The sequence below is a fragment of the Thalassophryne amazonica genome, chromosome 11, assembly GCF_902500255.1.
Source record: "Thalassophryne amazonica chromosome 11, fThaAma1.1, whole genome shotgun sequence".
NCBI lineage: Eukaryota > Metazoa > Chordata > Actinopteri > Batrachoidiformes > Batrachoididae > Thalassophryne > Thalassophryne amazonica.
Window position 1 is genome coordinate 4,908,846 of NC_047113.1, and position 16,500 is coordinate 4,925,345.

The 16,500-nt window shown below is 42.3% G+C and overlaps 1 protein-coding gene across 1 annotated transcript in view; it reads left to right on the plus strand.

Moving 5' to 3' along the window:
• Positions 1 to 353: 353 nt before the first annotated feature.
• gpc3 (glypican 3) overlaps positions 354 to 16,500 on the plus strand; it is a 643,491-nt gene continuing 627,344 nt past the window's right edge. The window contains exon 1 of the mRNA XM_034181673.1: positions 354 to 549. Within this exon, the coding sequence (XP_034037564.1) occupies positions 387 to 549 (163 nt within the window). The 5' untranslated portion in view covers positions 354 to 386. The remainder of the gene's footprint in view (positions 550 to 16,500) is intronic.

Sequence of the window (16,500 nt, forward strand, 5' to 3'; positions counted from 1 at the left end):
AAACTACATTTGCGCATTCTTTCGTCCCGGCGCACACTGCGCCATTCATCTTTACCAGACACCTCGTGCAGCGCATTTACCTCCAAGGGGAGATCCGTGCACGCTGTGGCGCGCGCTTTGGGGAGCGCGCACAGGCGCCCGGTGCTCGTTCATTTGTGCAGCGAGCAGTGAAAAGAGAGAGAGACTCATAAATTATCAGCGTCAGAGAGAGAGAGAGAGGCGCGCGCGCGGACTTTCCGTGCCAACTCGCTTCCTCCCGTTCCTGCGTGGAAAAGAAAATCAGGAGGATGCTGATCCGAGCGCAGCCAGCAGCTGATCACGCGCACGGGATCGTCCTGTAACTTGCTGTTTTTGCGGGGCTGAAGTTTATCTGTGCGTGTCCGGTCATGGTCGGGCCGTCGTTGCACGGCGCGCTCTCTCTGTGCGCCTTCCTCCAGCTGTTCTCGCTGCACGGCGGACAGGTGTCCGTGCCAAACTGCCAGGAGGTGCGCACACTTTTTCACTCTTTGCATCCCGGGTCCAAATGGGTCCCCGAAAGCCCAGTTTCAGGTAAACCAGGACACACTTTGTGTGTTTTTTTTCTTTCACTCACTATCAGATGTCATTTGATTGTTTCCATTTAGGAGAGCGAGAATTTCTGACTTCATGGAGACATAAATGTTTATGTCAGTTTCTGAAGGTGTTTTCATTCAGGTAGCTTTTTCAGCAGTGAGATCCACAGTATGAGAAGGTCTTCACACAAACTGTCCAACCCTGTACCTCATCATTCTGCTGCAAAACCCATTCAGATTGTTTTTGGAGAATGCAGGTGGGATGATGTAAACCAGCGGTTTAAAGTTTGCAGGATGGATTAACAGCACTTCCAAACTTTTAAAGGGGGGTCCGCAGACATGAGCAGCTTTTGCAGGTGTTTGTTTTGGAGGTTCAATGAAATGGAGCAGAAACAATCAGCAGCTTTCATATTTGATGGTTGATTCAAGTTGTTGCCTCTTTTTTCAGCTTTTCAGTTTCAGAAGGCAGACCGTAGCGCGCAAAAGTTTTAGACACCCTCCACACCAAACATCAACACCTTTAGTGCCCCCCATCAGCAGGTCAACAGAATGTCACATTTGAAATGTCCGAAGATTCCTGTTCCAACTAAAATCAAAATTTTTTCTCTATTTTAATAAACAAAATAAAACATTATGAAATTAGAAACAGCTATAAAAAAAAGAAAACAAGAGACAATGAAAACACAAAGACCATTGCTCAGCAATAAAATCATTTTAATACCCCAACTAAAACCAGCCTTGTACAAAACAGCACTGGATAAGAAAGTCACATAACTTAACTCATTTAATCATTTATTTTTAAAGGTGAACAAGTAATCAAATCTAATATAAAAAAAGAATAGAAGGCACACTTTCTAAATAAATAAACAACAACAGCAACAATAATAATAGGTTATTAGGTTTATCTTATTAACTGTTGGGGGTCATAAATATAATTTGTTTGAGCATCTGACTCTCCGCTCTGCTCATGATGCTACATATTGTCAGGGTCAGAAGTATGGAAATCAGTCATGTTATTTTGTCACTGTTTATAGGCCTCCTGGCCCATATTCTGAATTCTTAGATGAATTTGGTATGTTCTTCTCTAGCCTGTCAGCTAGTGCGGACAGCATTTTGATTATTGGTGACTTTAACATTCATATAAATAAGCTCTCTGTTCCCCTTTGCAAGTCATTTATGGAACTTGTGGATGCGTTGGGATTCCAGCAGTGCATTCAGGATTCAACGCACATTAGTGGAAATACCCTTGATTTGGTTCTCACACATGGCCTTGCTGTCACGAACACTGACATTTTGCCTCTTGCCTCGGTGGTCTCTGACCACTCATTTATTAGGTGTGCATTTATGTTGCCGTGTTTAGTGGATCAAAAGCCTTGTCTGTCTCTGCGGCGACGCATTAATCCCTCAACTATGACTGAACTCGAAGCCAGACTGCTTGAAATTTTGGCCTCAGGTTTGGAGAATGTTCAGTCAGTGGATAGCTGCGGATGGCTTGAATTCAGCGCTCAAGGCTACACTGGATAAGGTTGCGCCTCCTCTTTTAAGGTCACACCTTCCCAGGGCGCAGTGGCCTTGGTTCAATGGTTACTTGCATGACCTTAGGCAGAAGGCTCGAGGTTTGGAATGGAAATGGCGTAATTCTAAATTAGAGGTGTTCCACCTTGCATGGCGTGATGCTGTCTTAGATTATAAGCATGCACTACTGGCTAATAAGTGTGCCTATTATTCTGATTTGATCAGTAAAACAAGCATAATTCAAAGTTTTTGTTTGAAACTGTAGCATTTCTCATTCATGGACAGCCACCTGTTATTCACTCTCCCTTTTCAGCACAGGACTTCTTGGACTATTTCGAGAAGAAAATTGAGGATATTAGGTTGAGCATATCTCAGCAGGCTTTGGTCCAACCACTGCATACTGCTATGGAGGTGGATGTGCCCACTGAGGTGTTACCCAGATTTACAGATTTTGATGGTATCTCACTAGGCGCGCTGACGAAGCTCATGACCTCTACGAAAAGCACAACCTGTTTATTTGATCCCATACCGACAAAACTGTTTAAGGACCTGTGGCCCACTCTTGGACCGACTGTGCTGGAAATGATAAATCTCTCATTAACTTCTGGATCTGTTCCTAAATGTTTCAAGTCTGCAGTGATTAAACCATTACTTAAGAAATCCAATCTTGACCCTAGTGTATTGAAAAATTATAGACCGATATCAAATCTATCATTTTGTTCTAAAATCCTGGAAAAAGTGGTTTCGCGATAGTTTGTGGACTACCTCACTGAGAATAATCTTTTTGAGCCACTGCAGTCTGCTTTTAGAAAATATCACTCCACAGAGACAGCACTTACTAAGTAGTGAATGACCTTTTGCGAGCAATGGACTCAGATACCCGCTACAGTCTTGGTGCTGTTGGATCTTAGTGCTGCGTTTGATATTGTGGATCATCATAATTTACTCAATAGGCTGGAAAATCACTTTGGGATTACTGGAACTGCTCTTGCATGGTTGACGTCATACCTGTCCAGTCGTTCTTACTGTGTATTGTGTAATGACACCTCCTCTGATCGTAGGGACATGAAGTTTGGGGTTCCGCAGGGATCCGTTTTAGGCCCCCTGCTTTTTTCCGTTTATGTAGCACCCCTTGGGAATATACTGCGGCGCTTTGGGATTCCCTTTCATTGCTATGCTGATGACACTCAGTTGTACATGCCAATAACTGCTGGTAATCTTCACATAAAATCTTTGGAAGATTGCGTTGTATCAGTAAGAAGTTGGATGTCTAGTAACTTCCTACTTTTAAATTCTGATAAGACTGAAGTTATGGTTCTTGGTCCAGCGAGGTATCGGCATCAGTTTGATCAGCTAGCACTTAGCTTAGGTTCGTGTGTTATACATCATACGGATAAAGTGAGGAACCTTGGAGTAATTTTTGATCCTACGTTGTCCTTTGATCTCCACATTAGAGACATTACAAGGACTGCTTTCTTCCATTTGCGAAATATAGCAAAGATTCGTCCATCCTGTCTATGGCTGAGACCTTTGATTCATGCATTTGTCTCTTCTAGATTCGACTATTGTAATGCTCTATTTTCTGGTTTACCGCAGTCCAGGATTAGGGGTCTTCAACTGGTTCAAAATGCTGCTGCAGACTTTTGACACAAAGCAGAAAGTTTGATCACATTATGCCCGTTTTGGCGTCCCTGCGCTGGCTTCCAGTTGCTGCAAGATCGGATTTTAAAGTACTGTTATTAGTTTATAAAATTGTTCATGGACTTGCACCTCCCTATCTGGCTGACCTGGTAAGCCCCTATGTACCAGCTCAGGGCCCTGCGTTCTCAGGGTGCAGGACTTCTGTTTGTTCCCAGGGTGAATAAAAAGTCTGCCGGTCACAGAGCTTTCTCCTACCGTGCTCCAGCTCTGTGGAACGATCTCCCGGCACACATTCGGCAGTCTGATACTGTGGAGACTTTTAAGTCACCGTTTAAAGACTCTTTGTTTTCCCTGTTTTATCATTAGTGTTATGTTTTTATTCTTGTATTCTGTTATGGTCATCTTTTTATTGTGTTTAAAATTTTTAATTCAGTTTTTTTGTGTTGTTTTATGTTGTGTGAAGCGCCTTGAGACGAGTTCATCGTGAATTGGTGCTATATAAATTAATAAATTTGAATTTGAATAATAATAATAATAATAATAATAATATTTTTGTTGCTGTACTCACGACAACACAAATGCAGCTGATGATCATTCACTACTAAAATGATTATAAAGTACTTTCAGCTTCTCCCCTTTTCACTCACTACATTACACTACAGCAGATTTGACATAAGTTTTAAGCTGGATGGAACTCCTCATTACACAGAGAACGGGCACAGGTGGTCTTGAATCTGATAAAATACTATCTGATTTATATATATATATATAAAAATTCCTGAGTGGATCCTTGTCATTTGATTGATGCTTTGTATATCACGTGACATGGATAATTCATCCCCATTTGTGTTGCATTGCATTTAGAGTGCAAATTTGCACATGCATAACAAATCCACTGCACTGTCTGGAGGCTGTTAGCAGGAAGTTAGAATTAAAAGCTGGACTAATTTCTGACATGATTTTTTTTTTTCGCTTCACTGAGGATGCACACAGTCTTTTTTTTTTTTCCTTATAGTACACACACATGCATGCTCTGACCCGGTTGTGTGTGTGCACGCACGAGGGACAACGACTCTAGCGAGATGACGATTTGATGAGCTAACTGACGCTGCTAATTCTTGTAACACACACACACACACACACACACACACACACACACACACACACACACACACACAAAATCCACCCCTCTGTAAGCCGTCTGGATGCATGAAGAGCTGTTCAGATGAAAAGCTGATGTGATTTTTGGCTGGACTGAGGAACTACACCAGGGGTAGGCAACCTGTTCCAGAAAGAGCCATGAGGGTGCAGGTTTTCTTTGCAGCCACTGACTCCACCAGGTGATTTCACTGATTAACTGATTCCATCTGCTCAAAGTGATATTAATCAGTAAAATCACCCCTGAACTACACTGTCTTTTTTTTGTGGAAGTCTGAAGTCAGTGCACAGCATCACTGGACTACACGTCACAATTTCGGCTTTCGCAGCAGTAGAACACCAAAATGTAAGTCCCTTTTCTGTTGTTTATAAATCAATAAAATATCAAATGGCAAGGATCTATTTTAATCATTATATAAAACAAATAATGAATGTTTTTTACATTCTTTCAATGAAATGAATATTTAATTTGGTGAAAGCTGGTGTGTTCCAGCTTTCACCTCATGAAATAGTCGTACCATTGTACTCATAAACATTCATATATTCAGAAACATATATATTCAACTCATAAACATTCATTATTTGTATTATATGTATATGTAATATATCCACAGCGTACATTGCATGTGCCTAAAACATTTGCACAGTACTGTCAGTTCCTGTGGATTAGGGATGTGCTCCATCAGTTGTGGTGGAAAATATTGATTTATGCAAAGTCTTTGTTGGGCTGTGGGATGTCACCAACTCTGTCTGGGATGATGGCCATGAACTTCTTTTGACTAAAGTGATGTGAAGACATCTGAGCAGAGCTCGTGTGTTCTCCTGAGCTGGTGAGCCTGATTTAGTATGGAAATTTCACATCTCTCATGTGGCTGAATCACAAGCAGCAAGTGTTAATTGGATGTTTTAATGCTTCAGGTTAACTGTTTTCTCTCCGTGCTATGATCTTTTTCTCTTAAGCCCATCACTTCCACCTGATTTAAAGCAGTTTAACAGCAGCGGGTAACACAGAAAGTACTGGAAACATGTCAGAGTGTAACAAATGCTGGAAATCAAACAGCAGGGATGATATGCAGTGTACTTTGAAGCATACTTTGTGTTGCTTCCTGAAGCCTGGAGTATTAATCTTCAATCTGTGGGCACACGCAGCTCTCTAACCACTGACGCCAACATTTCTCCATGCAACCATTTTCAATCACGCATCTTCCACAGAGGACATCCAGCATTTATCTGCAGCCAGAGGAGACTCATCATAGAGAGTGAGAGAAATATTTAGCTTGCTGAAATCTCAGGTGGAGTGGACCAGCTGTGCACTGACCGCCTGTCAAAGGTCAAATCCAAAAGCCATGTCAAGTCTGTCCCACACTGCACAAACTGCGCCAAGTAATACAAAAATCACACACACAAACAAATAAACAAGTGAAATTACAAAATTATATCGTGCTCTGTACTGGTCTCATGTTTCTGTCAGCGTTTGATCAAATTACACGAACCGCTGGTCGTATGGTCATAATTTTGGTGTCAAAACATTTCAACAAAATACAAACTAGGTTCTAGTGGGTGCTTTATCAGGAGTGGACGTGTTATGACGACACTCTGGCGGCTCCCACAAGCAGAATTCAGCCACCGCTCAGATCTGAGTAAGAGCTGATGGTAGAGAGCAGGTATTGATCTGACATTCGAGAAGCCAAGCTTGTTTGAGCAAATGTAACATAGTTTTCCCTTAAAAATAATTAGAAATGACTGTCTTAACCTTTGACCTGGTCTAAATGCCCCCCTATTTCACTAACAAGTCAGAAATTTTGAAACTGAACAGGATGTAAAATCATCACAGATGTGTGTCTGTATTTCAGCTTATGGTGAGGTGTTGAAGCAGGGACATGGTTTTATATGTTGGGAATTTTACTTCAGAATCAAGGTTGTACTGTCCCCTTGAAAGTATTGGAATACGACCAGTTCCTTTGTTTTTGCTGTGCGCTGAAGAGCAGCATTCCAGCTGAGTGCACCTGATCCTGTCAGATCTCAGAAGTGAGCAGGTTCCTGATTAGTACTTGGCTGGGAGATGCCTCAGGAACACCAGCAGCTGTGAGGGTGTTTGTGCACGTAGAACTGGAAGGGGATCTGATCTGTACCAGATCTGCTGTGGTGACTCTAAGTAAACAGGGGCAGCAGCCAAAAGCAAAAGCAAACAAATAAGCAAAAACGATCCAGTACTGAGTGACACAGAAAGGCAGCACCTTTTCTATCAGACCACATCACTGGTGAACAGTAATATTAGAAGTGATAAGTTTGTAAGTAAGAAAAAATATTTGGTTTCATAGCTCTTACTGCATCAAATCTGCCGTTCACTGATGACTACAAATTGTTGGCTTCTTTTATTTTACCCTCTGAGGCTTCTACAGTTCCCTGTTCCCTATGATCAGATTAGAAACAAGGAGTTGGCATTTGTTGCTTGATGGTCGTTGGTCCGTCCAGCTCGTGGTTACTTGGCATTATTATGCAGAATGTTTAATGATATGTTATAAAGGACAGAGAGACCCAACACTGTCATTGTGAGCTTTTCCTCCATGCGTGACTGCTTAGGGCGTCTTTACACATAACAAAGTTGGGCGAAAAAAGCAGAACATTACATCTTCTGTCGGGAAGGACGCACGGTTGGACAGGCATGCACGATACCGCGGTGATGGTTTTGTCCACTCTCGTGTTCGCGCACACGAACGCAGTGTGAGCACGTGGAAAGTCGCGCACACAGCAGCGGAGCAAAAAAAAAAAAAACACAAAACGCCACAGTTTATAATACTTAATTCCTGTTATTAAGAGTGAACTTAGCCTCCACATAGACGTACACCAGGAAGTAATAAAATGACGTACTGTAGGTTACTGTTCTCCCTTTTATGTTTTACATGAATTACCTGATGCGTTCGTTTCATGAGGAGTCGACTCCCGTGTCATGAACCCATCAGCTGGCATGCTGTGTCCAGCGCGCAGTGATCCACTGTCAAATGTGATCTGTGTTTTATTTATTACAATGTGGGGAAATTCCTCAGATATGTGTCTCACGGGGGCGTCTCGTGAGGTGATTTTCTGCATGACTCGATGTTCACCAGAATTGTGGTGCACTGACGGGACGGTCAGCTGAAGTCATACCTCTTTTAATTTATTTCCATGTGAGGACAGCAAGCTGACGTCCGCTCCTCGTGGTAAAGTTATGTGAGGTCATATTCTACAAGCCTCTACAGGTATTCTCCAGCTGTGACTTGCGATCACAGATATCCGAACAGCTGCCAGTCGCTGGGACACGCCCACCTTTGTCTGCGGACCTCGCAAGCTCACTGAAAACAAGGCTCATTTTCTGTTCCTTTATTCTGTGATTTTTTTTTTAATGTATGTACTACTAGCTGGGGTACCTGGCGCTGCCCGGGTTAACCTGTTTTAGACAAAAGCCAAATGATTCATTTTAATCAAAACAATTGCTCAACATTGTTTTTGTAATGCTGATGTCTTATAAATATAATACTTAATGGGCTAAAGTTTGTCCAGCAGAACTATAAGAGGTCGACTCCCCAAACTAAGTGGAAATACTTGGTTAAACACATTTTAAGTCCTTCATGCAGACTTTGTTTTGAAATCAAATTTATAACAAAATTACACACAAAAGGTAGGTAACAGTAAATGTAAATATCGGTGAATCAAAATTGAGGTAGTGGTGTATTTCACTGTTTTTACATTGCAATTTTACAAACATAAAATGAATGTATTCAGACAGGAAGGCAAACTGGGTTGTGCAGGACAGTTAGGTGCTTAACAGTTGAGAACATAAAGTAGCTGAAGAAAGGGATTAAATAAACAGAGATGGCCAACACATATACAGGGCTGGAAATTTGAATCTGCCTGGTCATACCCACAGCCTCAGCCTAAGCATGTTGTTGTTTTGTTGAGTGTGCTGTGCTGGACCAGAGACCGAGCTGTGCTGGTCAGCAGGCCAGCAGCAAAGCTTTATATCTATAGCTGTGGGTGCTAGGCTCAGCTCAGCAGCAGTGGCAGCATGAAAAGCTGAAAAGCATATGGTACAACACTGTATGGTCTTACATAAATGGCTATTTTAGGGGTAATTTTCAGTTCAACTTTTAAAAAATGGTACCAGTTTGTTCCCCATGTCATGAGGATTCAGTATATACGAGGTCTTTTAGAAAGGTATCCGACCTTATTATTTTTTTAAAAAACCATATGGATTTGAATCACGTGTGATTACATCAGCCAAGCTTGAACCCTCGTGGGCAAGCGAGCCGAGGCGCCAATCCGTCAGCATGTCTTTCATTAAAAAAATCACCTTTAACAGTGGAATGTCCAGATAAACTGCTGATCCCGACCTCTTCTGAAAGTTCTCTGTTCTCTCACGACGTCCTGGGTCAACAGAGGCTTAAATTTGGAGGTTTTCAGCTTGAAACAGGATGACGACGTCGCATCGGAGCGCTGCGCGACGTCCCGCTCCGTGGGAAGTCCTTACAGCGATAGAAACAATCCAAAATCTCTCATCAGCCGTTAAAATTTTCACCGAAAACCAGCTTAATTTATCGAATGGTATCCACTCGGATGTGCCTCACAGTTTTGGAAAAAATTTTGATGAAGCACAGCGCCAGTCTCTCAGCAACTTCTCAGACAATGAAAATCCGATGAGGGGGCTGGACCACTCCTCCCACAAGGCGTGCTCACAGGCGAATGACGTCACCGACAGGCGTGGAAAAACTCACGCATGCGCACGAAGGTTCAAGCTTGGTTGGCGTAAAAACATATGAATCAAATCCATATAGTTTTTAAAAAAAATAAAAAGGTAGGATACTTTTCTAATAGATCTTGTATAGTTTTTAGGGCTACATATTATAGTTTGGGTGGGGTGGAAATAGAATTGACCACTTTATACTTTTTGTATTCAGGCTTTCTTGATGACATCATCAGGATGGTGGTGGTGGTGGTGGTGGTGGAGGGGGGGATTAGAATTCTGACTGCTTTATAATTTTTGTACTCAAGCTTTCTTGATGACAGTAACCATAAAAGATAAATGGATAAAGAGAATAGATTAAAGCATTAATTTTTTGGTTACGGTCAACTTAAAAAAAATGGTACCAGTTTGTTCCCCATGTCATGAGGATTCAGAATATATATCGTTTTTAGGGCTACATATTATAGTTTGGGAGTTTATCCCGGACAGACAGACAGACAGAATTAGACCTTTATGTATATACATTATTATTTTTTTGTCCTGCATCTGTCTGATGTCTGTGTTTTGAATGTAACACCTTGTGTACACGTCCAGCTGACAGTTGGTGGTCAGCTGACAGGTGCCGTATGTCCACAGCAAAGCGTATGAGCAAAGTGATCACACATGAATGAGTTCACGCCTTTACCCTGGTTTGTGTTATTTAATCTCCACTCTTTCTGTCTGTCATGTAAACTACAATTTTACCTGGTGGAAGTGACATCAGCCTGTTCAGCCAGCTTCACATTGTGTGAGAGAGAGAGAGAAATGAGAGATGAGAGATGAGATTTATTGTCATTGTCATTACACGAGTGCAACAACAACGAAATTATGCTTCCACTCCAGTTACCTCAGACAAGATATAGTAATTAATCCACAATTACTTGTTTACCATAATAAGGGCAAACATCAGAATCAAAGACAACACATATACATTTGACATTGTTTATGTGCACTAAACTTGAAGCAGTCTGTCATCCGAATTGAGGTAAAATGGGTGAAGGCCGCAGCAGGAGGGGCCCGTGCCGCCCAGCTAGGTGGGAGTTGAAGGCTGCAGCAGTAAAAACAGCACTGCCTTTGAGGTGGCAGGGAGGAAGCCAGGGTGAGGGGAGTGGAGAGACACAGCCGGGGGGGGGGGGGGGGGGGGGGGAATAGGGATGGAGGGAGGGAGACATGCGTCCTGTGCAGATGAGTTAAGTTTCTGTCAGTTTCTGTCCGTGTGTGTGTAAAGTCTGACGTTGCTAGGCAACAGCAGGCTGGGGGGGGGGGGGGTGTAGATAGATGAGAAGGGGGAGTCGAATTCCTTAACCAAGGTTGTAGATCCTTCTGGGAGAAGAGCAGGCATTGTGGCACGTGCTCAGATGCTGGCTGGTCCTTCTGTCATGAGGGCATGAACGCCCGCCCACACATGTGCACTGTTCACCAGCTGAGTTGCAGTACCAGCTCCAGTACCAGCTGATCACTGTGCTGGACAGCAACCAGACTCTGGGACCCTCAGCCACAGCTGACAATGTTGGATTCATAGTGTGTGTGGGGGGGGGCACTCCACAAGCCATGTGTGTTGGGTGGATGACAACGGCACACTCCACAAACCATTTGTGTGTGTGTGTGTGTGTGTGTGTGTGTGTTGGGGGGGGGGGTTCGACACAGTCACAACTGTGTTGCTCGGTTATGCCACACTCGTGTTACACTTAGTTTTCACAGACAGCCCGAATGTGGTCAACTGCTCTGTACTCTCGTGCCAGGAGTGTGAATAGCCCCGCCTTTTCTAAGTGTCCAGCGAGCGGTGTTGGATGTTCATGTGCACACCTGGAATTTGGCCGACACCTGCAGAGTGGGGGGTCGAATGGGCACTCGAAGGGCACTCACTGTGTTTCGGCCATTTGTGTGCATGAATGGTTGTGGCGACAACTGTACGAGACGTTTGAGGTGGCTCCGATTTTTGTGGCATGAAATTCCTCCTTCATCCGCCAGTCGTCTTCAGTCATGTTATGTGGGAAAGTGAATGTGGGAAAGGGCCCGGGGTATGTCAGCCTGCCGTCGTGCTACCGTCAGTTGCCATGTCGCATCTCTTCGTATTTGTATAAAGTAGACTTATCATTTATTTTGGTCCTGCCTAGCTTGTGGCATAGGGTCCACTTGTCTCTTGTAGCTGAAAATGTCCACTCTGACTGGAAATGAATGACACTGGTTGCTTTGCGTCTGTCTCTTGGAGCTAACGTGATTAAGGGCTTAGTTTCTTGTATCAAGGCTTATAGTTAGGGCTGGATTGGGTGACCCTGAACCATCCCTTAGTTATGCTGCTATAGACTTAGACTGCTGGGGGGTTCCCATGATGCACTGAGTGTTTCTTTCTCTTTTTGCTCTGTATGCACCACTCTGCATGTTTTTTTTCCTGGTTCTCTCCCTCAGCCCCAACCAGTCCCAGCAGAAGACTGCCCCTCCCTGAGCCTGGTTCTGCTGGAGGTTTCTTCCTGTTAAAAGGGAGTTTTCCTTCCCACTGTCGCCAAGTGCTTGCTCACAGGGGGTCGTTTTGACCGTTGGGGTTTTTCTGTAATTATTGTATGGCTTTTGCCTTACAATATAAAGCGCCTTGGGGCAACTGTTTGTTGTGGTTTGGCGCTATAGAAATAAAATTGATTTGATTTGATTCAAGGGGTTTTTCCCCTTCAGTCTCCTTCTCAGGAGGTGCAATTAACCCTCTGAGGTTGACAGATGTGTCGGCATGTCCAACTCCGTTTATCGTCAAGTTTCTATTTATGAATTTGTGACCCCCCAACCCCCCTTCCCAAATGGGCTTCTTTTTTGTGAGGGACCTTCTACTTTTCATCTTGTGATGGATATTTATGGACATTTTCAGGTACATGATTATTACTTTAGCTCACGTGTGCTTGTATTAATTTGCATTATTGGCATTGACACAGTGCGGGCATTATGTGGTGTCCCACATACAGCTGTGATTTTAAGTTTCAAATTAGATTTTCTGCTTTGAAGCTAATAAAGAATAACATCAAACATTAAATTTGAATCCAAACTTTGAGTCTAAAACTTTTGCATAATGCTGTGTATTTTTCTGACGAGCCAAAAACAGATGAATAAATTAAATGCTAAATTGAAACACCACACCTAAACTGTCATCATATAAACCGGATCTTCGCAATCACTGGACAAAAGCAAAAGTCCCATAGTTTTTGTATGGGTTTCCATGTTATAAACACGACATATATCAGATTTTGTATCGTGGATTTTTGCTCACATCAGACAACCCCCCCCCCAATCGTAAAGTATTCCATTAAAAACCCCTCACATGTACCAGACAGAGCACTCTGGACATGCCCAGGAACAGAGGTATGAAATGAAGTTCAGTGCTGACACTTGCTGATTCAAGGAAAGTGGGTACCCGCCGATTACCTTTCAATCGTGGATCAAATATGTTTGCCAGAAAAGTCAGCAATTATTACCAATTTCACAACACAAAGACAGAAAAAGATGCTCAAATAACCCACAATTCATGGAGGAAATTGTACGTACCATCCTGTTGGTTTGGAGGTCGACGTTGTTGCATGGCCATTGAGGCTTTTCAGGTTTCAAATCCTGCCAAACCTGGGAGAGGTCGCCGCGCTGCGAGATCTCAGTAACATTGACAACTGCATTGAGACGCTCTGATCACGCTGCACTTTAACCGCTGCACACGGACAACACCACTAACATTAAAACTATTTTTATATTGTGCCTAAAACTCTCATGAATATATTCTCTGGGTTTATAGACGTTGTTATTGTGTTTATTTTATGTAAACGTGAGAATCACAGTCTGTCTCTCCGTTATTTTCAATGGGAGCTGCTGTGAGCTACAATCGCTTCCTGATCATGTCGTTCTGGAGGAAACTGAAGTTTGCTCTTTAACGTCTTGATTATTGTTCTTTACAACACTGTTTGTCCTCTTTGTTCCAGATTAATATATATAATATGTCTGAAATTCAGTTTGCGTTTATTAAATTCCACGCAGAGTAAACGTAACAGACACAGATTATTTGTTATAATTGTTTTAACAAGTTTTCAGGGTATCATGCAGCAGTCTCTTATTAACGTGATGAAAAGCATAAAAAATTACATTTTTGTAGTATAATATTTATTTACAATTGTCATCGTGTTGATTCTCTATTGTTTTGACTGCAGCGACTCTCTGGCGCGCAAGGGATTATGGGATACGTGAAAACCCCGAATGAAGTTACAGAGCTGCAAAACCATAAATCAGGCTTTAGGATTTTAAGGTACCACTCCTCAGTGGACTTAGAAAAAAGAGTGACTCGTCCAAATGTAATATTTTTAATGCACATAATGACCTGATACAAACTGATTGCTTTATGAGTTACAGGATACTAGTAAAAAGAACTTATGCAGCTTCATCACCGAAAAGGAATTTTGTATTTTAACGATGAAAAGTTGTCTATGTTACCATGTTAATTTATTTATAACTATTAGACATGTAGCTCATTTTCATGACTTTTTAATATAGTGCATCACAACACATGACGTCATGAACAATCACCACAAACACTTTGATTCCACCTGATAAACAACAACACAATCTGCTGTTTGTGGCACTGTTTTTGTCCATCCACATGGTTGAGAAGGAACTTGCTGTAAAAGTGCTTATAATGTTGTCACATTAAATGTGTTTCTGAATAAAAAAAACCCTGCCTAACAAAGATGCATTATTACAGTTAATAAGCACTGCTACACATGGGCATGAAGACAGTAAGGGCTATCGAAATCTGACATTTGACCCTGGCCATCTTGACCTTCACCCTAATGATTGACCTTTGGATGACCTTGCCAAGGCAATTCTGGAATCCACCTAAGTGGATGGTAAATTTGGCTGAAATTTAAATCCAATTCCTTCACCTTTTACAAAATGAAGTTTTTGAGGGAATTTTTGGGGCCAGGCAGCACGGTGACTTAGTGGTTGGCACTGTTGCCTCACAGTGAGAAGGTCATGGGTTTGATTGAGGACGAGTCGAGCAGCTGCAAAAAAACACTCGCTGAAAGTGGGCAGTTCAGTCGAACCTCGACCCTCTGCCCACGGACCAAGTTTAATGCTGCTGTCGACCCACAATGAAAAATAATAGTAACGCACAGTGACTTGGAGAAGTAACTTTAATCTGATTACTGATTTGGAAAGATTAATGCGTTAGATTACTCGTTACTAAAAAAAGTGGTCAGATTAGAGTAACGCGTTACCGGCATCACTGGTCACTAATCTTTTTACAATTTAAGGCATTAAAACAGTTTTCTTTGGCACCACTATAATTTTATTTATTAGCCTTTAAATAGGGGATTCATAATATGACATTACCAATACAATCAAAATTCGCATTGTCCATAAAAGTAATAAAAAATTCCCCTGAAAGGTAAATTTTCAAAAGAACAGGTGGCCTTGAAACGCAGCAACGGTTGACAACAAAACAGTCAATGACAGTGACGTTATAGATCAGGTGTGGCTTCAACAGACGTGTGTGATGCATACTGGGAAGGACACAGTGATAACCAGTCAGAGTGGAGAGGCACTGTGACATCACTGTATGGTCTCTTTATGGCTTCTAATCCAACATGGTGGAAACCGCTTTTGTTGTATAAATCTAACAAGTTTCTCATATATTTGTAAAAGTTGGTGAGAAATTAGCACTTCTAAATCTAAAAATGCTGTTCTTGTAACCTGATAACACCTCTGAAGGGATTTAGAAGACATCTCACGGACGTCAACATGTATGCTATGTACGCGTGTATCAGCCACTGTCAAAGGTAAAGGTTCCTGGACACTTACATGAATGTCACCCCACACTGACACGTAATCTGGCATGCCAGTGAGTAAACTCCTCGTTGTAACTGTTGTAAACTGTGTGTTAACTGGGCACGGCTGTGTGCCAGTGCACAAAGAAAAAATTTGAAATGTTCAAAAGTTCTGACATGCATTAATTTTGTGAACTAGTCATCAACATTGCGCAACCTATTTGAAAACATTGCGGGTCACTGCATGCAAATGTCTATCATTGTGCGTGCGCAGTGCATCTGAACGATTATGACAAGATGTTACATCTACAGTAAACATAATTTTACAGATACATAATCTAATTCATAAAAAGGAATTAAAATATATAATATATACGAGGTCTATTAGAAAAGTATCCAACCTTATTATTTTTTTCAAAAACCATATGGATTTGAATCACGTGTGATTACATCAGACATGCTTGAACCCTCGTGGGCATGCGACAGTTTTTTCACGCCTGTCGGTTACGTCAATCGCCTGTGGGCAGTCTTTGAGTGAGGAGTCGCCCACACGATTTTTTTATTGTTTAGGAATGGCTCAGAGACTGCTGCTTTGTTTGATCAAAATTTTTTCAAAAACTGTAAGGCACAACTGAGTGGACGCCATTCGATAAATTCAGCTGGTTTTCGGTAAAAATTTTAATGGCTGATGAGAGATTTTGGTCTGGTAGTGTCGCCGTAAGGACGGCCCATGGTGCCTGACGGCAATCTGCGCTTCGAGGCGGCAGCGTCTCACCGTTTCAAGTTGAAAACTTCCATATTTCAGGCTCTGTTGACCCAGGACGTCGTCAGAGAACAGAGAACTTGAACTCAAGTCGGCATGAGGAGTTTATTCGGACATTCCATTGTTAACGGACATTTTGTAATGAAAGAACGTGCGGGCAGAGTCGCATGTCGGGCCGGACCTGACCGCGGGGGGTCGCGACAGGAAAAACACCTCCGTTGGAAACCTTAACGGGCAAGTTGGAACATGCCCAAGCTGTTAAACTCACTTGTTGAAAGCCATCAAAAGCCGCCTGAATTTTACAAATGGTTTTCAACACAGAGG